At 39.4% G+C, this 11,189-nt stretch overlaps 1 protein-coding gene across 7 annotated transcripts; it reads left to right on the top strand.

The window, feature by feature from the left end:
* Positions 1–362: 362 nt before the first annotated feature.
* Positions 363–10,018, top strand: TMEM125 (transmembrane protein 125). 7 transcript variants are annotated; one of them, XM_039323183.1, is made up of 4 exons: positions 399–618; positions 2,828–3,273; positions 5,379–5,664; positions 6,709–10,018. In XM_039323183.1, exon 4 carries the CDS (start codon positions 7,004–7,006, stop codon positions 7,673–7,675), a length of 672 nt encoding a protein of 223 aa, XP_039179117.1. In that variant the 5' UTR covers positions 399–618; positions 2,828–3,273; positions 5,379–5,664; positions 6,709–7,003; the 3' UTR covers positions 7,676–10,018. The 7 variants fall into 7 exon arrangements, 6 of the variants coding, with proteins under 6 accessions (XP_039179117.1, XP_039179116.1, XP_039179115.1 ...); XR_005554277.1 differs by lacking the exons at positions 5,379–5,664; positions 6,709–10,018 and adding an exon at positions 4,517–4,576 and having other exon boundaries at positions 363–618; XM_039323182.1 differs by lacking the exon at positions 5,379–5,664 and having other exon boundaries at positions 2,825–3,273.
* The last annotated feature ends 1,171 nt before the right edge of the window (positions 10,019–11,189 follow it).

The raw sequence follows: 11,189 nt of genomic DNA on the forward strand, positions 1-11,189 counted from the left end.
TCAGATTAATATTTTCTATTAGGAGTCAAGAGCCATTCCTATTCTCAGGAAGTCTGCCAAAAGTTCTCAATTTCCCAAAAGATGATACTAATCTGTACCATGTCTTTATTGCCCCTGTGCAGTTCCTCGAAGAAGAAAAAAATTCAATTGTCTTGCAAGGAGCCATCAATATCTATCATCCTGTATTGTTTACCTCTACCTGTAATGTATATCCTTCTTTTTTTGGTTTCATCAGCCTTGTTTCCACTTCCCACGTGTGCACACACCGTCATCAGGTTGGAATGTTTCCAAGGACAACAGGTTGTCTCTCCAACTCCACCCTGCTAGAGAATGTACCTGCCTGGGCAAAGGTCAGTGACTGTTGCAAGCCTATCAGATGAAGCATCTGGTGTTAGACGGAGGAGGGAGGAGGAACTAGCACCTGTTACTTGATAGGCATATTCAGGCAGAGAGTGCAGAAGGCAGGTTTCAATTTTACCTTTGGACCATACCCTAAAAACTGACCTTTTAAGCAACCACAATGGAAGAGGAATATGGCACCAGGATCCTAGGAAACCCAAGAACATGGATCAGGAAAAGATTCTTGCAACAGCATCTTCCATGATTAATCAGCCATAGGTGAGTGAATTCCAGGTGCATCCTAGAAAAATATCTGTGCCTCCATGCCATGCTATCCTTTCTCTTTTCAGCCAAGAAACTGCCTTCTGGAAACTTTTCAAAGGATTACAGTGTAATCCACTCATACACATTCTTTCCTGAGCTATATTATACCAACATATAGACGTATTTATTTCCATATGAATTGCCATGTATTTCTGTTTATCTTTTACTTTCATTTAAACTTCAGGGGTTCACAAAGTAGGTGGCGGAATTGGCATACTTTTTAAATCTTAAAAATGTTCTTCCACTGTAGGTTTCCTTACCCAGTAGCTTCAATTACTAAAAGTTGGAAATGATGAGGAAGACAAATCTTTTCCCATATGTGTTAACGGTGAATAACTAAAACCAAGTTAGCTGCTAACTTCTCCTAGCTAAAGGCGCTCCAGCAAAGCGCAGCAAACATTGTCCCAAACTAGTGAACACCATCTATATACAGCCTCAGGCAAAGGGTGGGCATATAATAACTCTTTTTCATTATTTGGTATTTAAATGAAATGGATGCAGCCATGAGTATGGATTTCATGTCAATATTGTACCCATAATTTAACATCCACAGGGGTTCAACTGTTTGTTTCTCAAGAATTCAAGCTTCAATCACAACTAGCAGAAAAAGATTGGGGGGGGGATGTCTGGGGTGGGAGAGATTTATCTTCTATCTTGATCCACCTTCCAACAATTTAGTACTGGATTTAGAACTCTGGTTTTTCCAATCATGTGACTTAGCTGGCAATCTGCTTTAAACAGGGCCTGATCTCCATATAGTTTTAACAGTGATCTCATGTTCTGTCCCTGTTGTAGGGGAGGGTTTGGGCTGATGCTGTCAGGCTGTGTCTGGATCAGAAGCCTCCTCTTTCGTTGACTGTTTCTGCCAAGGGAACTCCAGTAGCCTCTGATTAAATTATTAAACAATTGCCTGGGATAAATGAGATCTCTTATTTGAGAAGTGGTGGGGGAGGATTAATTATACTTCTTTCATTCTTATGTGCTGTACTAAATATCCTCTAAATCCATTATGTGCTGTTAGATCCCTGTACATAATTCTTCTTAAATACATCCTTCTGATTAAAAAAAATGCATTGAATTGTTGCGTTTGACTACCGATGGTTTTATAAATGGCCACCCCATTGCTTTGACTGCTATGCCCATATGTATTGCCAACATGTGAAGTTGCCTTTTCTATCTTACTTAATTCCCCAGCTAAGATCTGCCAAAATACAAAAAAGGGCAATGATTTTAGCACTGAGCCAAATCAAGGCAACACTCTCTCTCAGATATGAATCTACTTCTTTGCAGACCTCTTTGCAATTTTTGGTTAAGAAGATGTTAAACTAATTGGGGTCCATTTGAAGTGCCAACTTTCCCTGACATGCTGTAAGGAGATATATTGAGGGACAATTTTTATACTGAGAAACATGGAAATTGCAGCTCAATACATTGCTCGAACACCAAGCTGGCAGAAGGTTTACCGTACTTTCAAGGAGAGCTAGGCAATGTTACATCTTGTATGTTCATTTCATGTGTGAACAAATACAAGGGAAGCGGAAGAAAGAAAACAAGAAAAACAGTATTGTAAATAGATTGATTTTAAGCCTCAATAAAGGATGTTTAAGACACACTACACATTTCAGGATGTAAGTACTGTACCTTCTCCTGAATATCTTCAGATTCTGAACTTAGATTTCACACTGTACTGTAACTTTTTAAATAAAGCGAGTTTCTGATTTCAGAGCTCAGCAAAATAAATCGGCCTCAAAAGACTAAGGCTATCCAGATTTCATAATTATCATATTTGCCTATGAAAATAATTTCATTTTCAGGTCTCTGATACTTTTGATATTCTACAGAGGAAGACTAAAAATTATAGAACTTGAAAAGGCCATTTAAACCAGAAAATCTAAACTCCTAATTAAATATGGAAAAGTTTTTAAAATGGTCGAGTGAGGAGTCACCACCTTGAGAATAGGGTGCCAGAAGTACTTTGTTCTACTCTTCCTAAATACCATAACATATTCAGCATCCACTTTCCACCTAGATTCTTGTCTAATTTCCAGGATACCTAAAGAGGGGGAAAAAATCAGAAGATCAAAGTAGTATAAAACAGTTAAATGCTGGTCAACAACTTTATCAACTTATAAAAATTAAATTCTGTTACTTGTACCTTAAGCAGGGGATGACGAAAAGAAGCTAACAATAAGCCCAGGTCTTGATTGCTCCTGGAGGAAAAAGTGTGTATCAAGGGTTAAGACAGCTTAGATGCAAGCTTCTATTGTCTCACAACCCAGAGAACCAGTTGGTGACAAGAGGCAGATGCTGATGAGGGACCATGTGAGACTGGAACAGTGAAAGAAGCTTTCTTATTGTTGGGATCTCTGCTTCAATCATCAGCTTTTGTCAGCACAAGAAGCAAATGCTACTAAAATGAAGATTTGTCTCAAGAGCCCAAACATAGCTAAGAATTGCTGCATGACCTGAACACCCTTGCGCCAAGAAGCGCCAACCTGTTGAAGACATGGCCAAGATTGTAATACCTATGAGTGGAATTCCTGAAAGGCAAGGAATCACTGACCCAGCCTCCTGGAACTAAGATGTCATAACCAGAACAGCACGTTCAAGGTAATAGGAATTTTAGACCAGTCCTTGAGAGGTCTGCACGGAAGAAATTTTTTACAAGGCATGTGTGCAACTTTTCTGGGGTAGACTAAAATAAAGTAGCTATAGATATTCCCTCCCTTACCCCAACCCTGCATTTAGTATGTGCTTTATAAGAAAAGTCATCTTGTTTTTAAGTCAGATTTGTTGGATGACCACTAATTCTATTGTGATATAAATTATTTCTCCTGTTTATATTTATCAAACTATTCTCAACCTTTATCAATCAAAATATATCGGTTTCTAATGCATATTTTTATATAGGTCATTGAATTTCTGTTGTGTAGGTATTCCATTTGATGTTGATTGTCTTCATTCACATAATCATTAAACCTTTATAGCTCTAGATTCTCAGATTTATAAAATTACAGAATAAGGGTGAGCCATTGCTTCAACAGAAGCACTTCTGACACTCTTTTGCATTATACCTTTCTTATCTGTTTTTGCTTTTTTCAAAAGATATTGAGATGTGCTCATGGGACACATAACAGCTACATCCTTTTTTCTGCAATTAACAGAACTTTGTTCTTAGCACATTGCATGTCATCTGCTTGTTCTTTCAGGGTGATATTTCACAAGTGTGTTAGCAGATAAAAGTTTAATCATGGCTTCCTGATTTTATTGGGACAATTGTGAGGCCTTGATACTACAATTGTGTTTCAATCTGCTGTTTTAATTTTGTGATATTCAGGAGTAATTTTATACTGTTTTAATGTGTAGTGTGAAATGTTTTAGGAATTTTACTAAAACACTAAAATCAGTAAAGAAATTTTGGACTTAAATTCAAGCATTTTCTGTAATCTGTAAATGCTCCTCTTTAACCCTGCATACTTCCTAGAAAGTGATTCACAAAAATGTGTCTTTTTCCTCCATTCTGCTTCTTCTCAGCCATAGTCTAGATAGATAGATAGATAGATAGATAGATAGATAGATAGATAGATAGATAGATAGATAGATAGATAGATAGATAGATAGATAGATAATGACTGGAAAGAAGCATCATTAGAATGGAGGAGAAAATCATACTTTTTGTGAATCACTTTCTAAGAATGTAGGGTTAAAGAGTAGCATTTACAGATCTCTCTCTCTCTCTCTCTCTCTCTCTCTCACACACACACACACACACACACACACACACACACTTCCATCCTTCAAACAGTTGAAAAATATATCAGGATAATTTGTGCTCTCTCCCTCCATCAATCAGAATAGAGCTGGAAGAGACCTTGGAAGTCTTCTAGTCCAACTCCCTGTTCAAGCAGGAGACCCTATACCATTTCAGACAAGTGGCTATCCAGTCTTTTCTTAAAAATGTCCAGTGATGAAACACCTACAACTTCTGAAGGCAAGCCATTCCACTGGTTAATTGTTCTCATTGTTTGGAAGTTTCTCCCTAATCCCAGGTTGTTTCTCTCCTTGATTAGTTTCCATCCATTGTTTCTTGTCTTTCCTTTTGGTACTTTGGAAAATAAGTTGACACCCACCCACCCTTTGTGGAAATCTCTCAAATATTGGGATGCTGCTATCATCCCCCCCCCTCAATCCTTCTTTTCTCTAGACTAGCCAAATCCAATTCTTGCAACCGTTCTTCATATGTTTTAGTTTCCAGGCCCTTAATCATCTTCTTGAGCGTACAAATTAGAAGTTAAAGTAAAGCAGAAATAGACACACACACACACACCCCACTGACCCAATAAACCCACTGAATATTGGGCATTTCCATCATGGAAATACTGATTACAAACTCTTTCCTGTCCGCTAATTCTGCCCCAAAATGCTCTCATCTAGAAGACCTGTGGTGACCTGGATGGCTGGGAAAACCATGGATGGACGGCTGCAGGGAAGAACCATATATTAATTTTTATTTTTAAAAAAGTAATCAGAATCTACTTAGCTGAGCCTGAAGCCAGGGAACAGTTCTGCTTTCTTTGCAGAGTTAATGCAGGACAATGAGTTGTCCAGTTTCCTTTCTCCTCCCACCCAGTGTCACCTATCAATATGGGAAGGCATCAGCTGAATAGGAGACCAATAACAAGATTTATAATAATGCTAACATATCTGTTTTCCAGAAGATTAATATTCCCACAAAGGAACAAAAAAGATGGTACCAAACAACTAGTCTCTCTCATAGCCCAAGCCATGAGCCAGGCAGAGAAATGCCATTTCCACAGCACTTAGAAATCAGTTCCCCAATCCCGTTGATGTTATTGCCAGTTTTGTCACCAAGGCATTTTACATTGTATGGCAAAATGTGTTGAAAAAAGATGGAAAAATACCACCTTGACAGTAGAAAAGATGTCTTCAGGGTGCCTTTGCAGTGGGCTGGAGAAAAGAAAGAAGTGATGACATGAGAAGGTATCCTTTAAAAATCATTAAAAAACTATCTTTATACTGTAATTAGAGAGACATCAGAATGAACCCTAGTATCAGAATAATAATTACTTTAATTATTTTGTGAAATATGTCTCTGTGAAAGAACAGGCTATTACACGGGTGTCAAAATCAATTGCATCACGTGACATATCATGATGTATCGTGGCTTTTTTTGCCTTTGCGGAACCAGGGTGGGCATGACCTGTATGTGATGCATCCAGCCCATGAGTCGCCAGTTTGACACCCTTGGGCTAGTGCAGGGGTAGGCAACCTTGGCTCTTTTATGACTCATGGACTTCAACTCCCAGAATTCCTGAGCCATGACTGGATAAAAGAGCCAAGGTTGCCTACCCCTGGGCTAGTGTATATATTTAATATTCAAAGGTAACCCCAACATGACGTAAACTGGATTTCAATATAGAACCTATTTTTGCCTTTTCTCACTGGAAAACTGTTTTTTTTTCTCTTTCAACATCTATCATCCTGATGTTATGAGACATGCTTGCAGTAAATATAATTCCTCTTTGCCTCCCATCAAGATGAAAGCTAGTACAAAGAGCCAAGTTCGGCATCTTGAGAATATCAAACCCATCTTTTCTTAAAGTAGAGATCATAAGTATTTTTAAGATGACTGTCAAATTGACAGAGGTGAAGGTGTTACTAAAATAGCATTAAAACCCAAGACTAGAAATAAGAGAAGCATTTCTTGCATGCTTACATTTTGTTATAAATTACTGAAACTGTAAATGAGAACATACATCCAAATGTTTCATAGGGGCAAGTTTCAGTTATAAGTTATTTATTAAGAGAGAATCTTGCTTTTCCTGGCACAAACATTTTGCCACAAGGAAATCTTGTGATTCAACTTTCCTGAACAAAGCATGGAATATGGCCTAGCCCATAAAAAATTGATTTGACTTGCATGAACCCTACTTGACCCCATGGGGAGTGGTCCTCCTCACTCTTTCTTTTCACCTTTGGGAAAGAAAGCTCTCTTTTCATATTTTATCACTGTTTCCTTTACAGATAACTGGCAGGATCAGGGCGTGCTCAGAAAGGAGCTGCAAAACACTGAAGCAGGTTTCAGCCTCAGCCTCAGCCAGAAGAGTTTTCCATTTCTGCTGTTTCCTCTCAACCATTTCCATCCAAGAAAGAAAAAAATGTGATTTGGATAGGAACTGAATAAAAGTTCATTGCCTCTATCCCTGGGAAAATGTGTCAAGTACCCACCCTCTTCCTTGCTGCCAATCTTCCGGGCCAGTTAAAAGCAGCAATTCCTGTGGCCCATCCTTGCTGTATATGAGCCGGCTCAGCATCCACTATGGCGGAAATGGAGCACCTGAATGAACCCAGACTCCCAGCGCATGCCAGCCGGATCCAGAGGAACATCTTGGAAGAGCACGTGGAACTATGGTGGTTCCAGGAGCCCAAGAAATCCCTTATTTGCTATGGAGTAGCAGTGGCCTTGATCCTAGCCTGTGGGGTAGGTGGCATTGCCCTTCTGTACAGTACTAGCAGTCGCTCTGGAGAGTGGAGGCTGGCAGTGGGCACAACACTCTGTCTGCTGGCACTCTTGGTACTACTGAAGCAGCTGTTGAGCTCTGCCATCCAGGACATGAACTGCATTCGCAGACGGGAACAGGTGGAGTTGCTGAAAAGCGGGGGTGCCTCGGACTGCGCTGTGCTCCTGCTGACAGCCTTGGTGCTGCTGGTGTGTGGCACAGTGCTCACAGCCCTCTCTACCACCAGTGTCAGCACTAACCCCTCAGCCCCGCGCCCCCTTGCCAGCATGTTTATCAGTGGCATTGTGCTCACAGTCGCTGGAGCAATTATCCTCCTCAGCCTGTTGTTCTATTTGACATGGACTTCCTGCCGTAAGGCTACCCGTCAGAACCAGGGGGCTCAAAACAACAATGCCATTTTCACTGTATCAGGACATGTTTCAGCCAGCCAGCAATTTCCTCCTACCTCCAGCATGGCAAACCTAATTTAACCACCAAGGACATAACTCAGAGATTACTCTGACCATAGGGTTGGATTTGCCCTACATTTGCCATCTGACCCAAACTCAGCAACTTGATGAATTTGTCACCACAGAGCAGTTATTCTCAGTCAGTCTAGAGGCCTGGCTTCTTGGTCAGACATCAGAACCAGTTCTGATATTTGCTTTGGACCACAGGAGATTCAAAAGAAGTGTGAGTGAAGGAAAGCAAATGGCTATTGTTCCAAAGTGGGACTATGGCTATCCTAAGTAACTAAGGCAACTTGCACGCGCAGAGAAGCATCTCTCTCAGTGGTTCCACTGAAAATTCATTTCAATCTAACGTTGGTTTATGCGGCATTACTGTTACACCTATTTCTTTTTTGCATTCAAAAGGACTAGAAGCTTGCTTTTACAAAAAGGAAAGCCGCAGCTCTGTAGAAATTAAATCAGATTTAAGCTTATGTGACATAATTGTCAGAAACCCCAAATGCACTAAGTTCTATTTAGAACAACCACAGTATGAATGCTAAAGATTAACTAAACTACATAGAGCATATTTCCAACCAAGCGTATCTTCCTAGCCAGAACACTGAGAATCATGGCAAAACACCCTAAGATACAGCTATCAGGGTTACTGGAGGTGGACTATAAAAATCCAGGTGATCACAAGATGATAGTAACAAGTTATATTTGTATGTTTCTTTTTGCTATCTTCAGTAGTAATCCAAAGTTTTGTAATCCAGACATGGCACTTGCCAATTATTATTTATTTATTATTTATTAAATTTATTGGCTGCCCACCTTACCACAGGCTAATGGTACTCGATAAAATAATTTAAGATTTTAGTGTTCTCCAGTTTGGAAACAAAATAAAATCACCCAGTCACTGGGAATCAGGTGGCATGTAAATTTCACGAATATTTATTAATAGTATTATAAAAGAAAGTTTACAGGAGAAGCATACTGTGTGAATCCAGGGAGGCATCAATTCATGTAATATATGAAAACAAAAGTTTTATAGGCATGCTAGTATATGAAGAAATAATATTTACTTGGTTTACCTTTATAGTGGAAATCACTAGGTCTGATTATTTCAAGAAACATCTTGCTCTAGACCAGGGGTAGGCAACCTTGGCTCTTTTATGACTTGAGGACTTCAACTCCCAGAATTCTGGGAGTTGAAGTCCACAAGTCATAAAAGAGCCAAGGTTGCTTACCCCTGCTCTAGACAAAGAGCATCTGCAGATTAGGAGCTTTATAATGTCTGTCCCGTCCTGCGATGCCAGCTCTCTCAACAGACATAAAATAGCAAAAAAAAGTCAGCAAAGTTTACTTAAATTGTACTGTACCAGTAGTCCTTGACTTACAACAGTTTGTTTAGTGACTGTTCAAACTTAAGACACTGAAATAAGTGATTTACGACCATTGCAGCATCCCCACGGTCATGTAATTAAAATTCAGACGCTTGGCAAATGGTTCATATTTATGACCATTGTTGTGTCCTGGGAGGTCCTGGGATCAACTTTTGTGACTTCCTGATGAGCAAAGTCAATGGAGAAGCCAGATTCACTTAACAGCGATGTTCCTAACTTAACAACTGCAGTGATTCACTTAACAACTGTGGCAAGGAAGGTTGTAAAACGGGGGAAACTCTCTTAACAAATGTCTCATTTAACAACATACATGTTGGGTTCAATTGTGGTCATACATCGAGGACTACCTATATTAACTCTTGATTTCCATCAGACATGGAAAAGGAGAGGAATGGGATGATATCTTCCTTAAGAAAGGTGGGGATGCTTGCAGTGATACGGGGTCCTTTTATCTCAGTAAAGTACAACACAGCTACATTTCTATTGTTTTAAAGTGATTTTGGCATTATCTACAATACTGGGTCTGGAAGAAAAAAAAGATGTTGCTTTGTTCAGCTTCTAAGTCCTTTTGAAATGTCATTTGATTCATGTGTATCTTGAAAATCAAAATTAAATAAGATAATGTAACAGTTTGTTGCTTCACCAGGTACCAATGTACTTATGGATAGTTTACATCCAATTATCATATTACTACAACTTAGTTCTCACATACAAGCTTATTCACTCATCCTCAGATATTATAGCAATTTCCATAAGAATCCAAATCAAAAAACATGTGGAGTAATCTGCTACTATTCCCCATATTTCTGCGGTGCCTACTTTATCAAATATCATTCTGGAGTTGCATAGCCAATACATTTCCTCACATTTATGACATCAAAATTATCCTTACTTTGCATCTTACCAAAACATGTGAAAAACCAGAGAATATGCATTTTTTTTCTTGCTATAAACATTAAAAGTTCAAAAAGTTCATTAATACTTTCTACATTTGCTTGGGTATTAGCTCTACTGAATTTAGTGGAAAGAATATTTAATTAAAAGCATTTTGGACACGTTATGCCAAAAGTCAACTATATTCCCATCTTACCTCTCCAGCGGTGTGTCTCCTAGATACCATTTGGGATTTTTAGGATTTTAATGCAAATCCTTTCCAGTTTCTTTAAATTCATAATTCCAATTTTGGACAACATTGAAGCCTAATACTAGAATATAAAAAAATTATATAATTAAGAGGAGGAAGCACATCTCCATCCTTTAGCCAGTATTTTCATCCTACTGTCATATTAATATGATTTCTCTCTCTCTCTCTCTCTCTTCCTCCCTCCCTCCAGGTGGAAAGCTAGTAGACATCCTAAAAGATAATTTCTTTCTGGCCTCAGACCGAAAGAATATGGGATGCACATGTTGTAGAGGAACTACAGCTAAGTTTAACCATAGCAGCCATAAGCTAGACTTGCAAAAGCCTGCAAGTTCAATTACAGGTATATTTGGCTAATATGGTCACAGGCAGCAAGTGCTGAGAAACATCTCTATTGAGTGATACTTTATGGAAGGAAATTTAGAGCTCAGGATGCAATTGGTCTGAAATTAGTAAACAGAGTTTTGCAAAGCAACTGATAGGGGCACTTGGCAAAGCATGTTAGGGCAAACAAAGCATCTCTTCTTAAGCATTAAAGTGATTGCATCCTCTAGAACAGGGGTCCCCAACCTTGGCAACTTTAAGACCTGTGGACTTCAACTCCCAGAATTCCCCAGCCAGGCTGGGGAATTTTGGGAGTTGAAGTCCACAAGTCTTAAAGTTGCTAAGGTTGGGAACCCCTGCTCTAGAAAGATGCCTTTGATTGTCTGCAGGTGCAAGTACATACACAAACAACACTATGCAAGAGGCATGAAGGCCATGAGTGAAAGCATTATATGTAACGTTCTACCCTAGTCTTCCCCAGCCATGTGGTGTGCTGGAGGGAACCACCTGAGAAAAGATGCTGATGGTTTTAGACCCACTTTTTCTCCCTCTACTCTAGGGACGTCATCTAGAAGTTTCGCAACCTACATCTGTTCTGTATTTGCCCTGTCAGAAGTTTTTGCAAGCGGCGGCCGGGACAGAAACTCACAAAACCACCCCGTCCACATACTTCTCGGTCGCTCTT

The sequence above is a fragment of the Crotalus tigris genome, unplaced genomic scaffold (genome assembly GCF_016545835.1).
Source record: "Crotalus tigris isolate CLP2741 ecotype Arizona unplaced genomic scaffold, ASM1654583v1 scf7180000024167.7108832, whole genome shotgun sequence".
Taxonomy (NCBI): domain Eukaryota; kingdom Metazoa; phylum Chordata; class Lepidosauria; order Squamata; family Viperidae; genus Crotalus; species Crotalus tigris.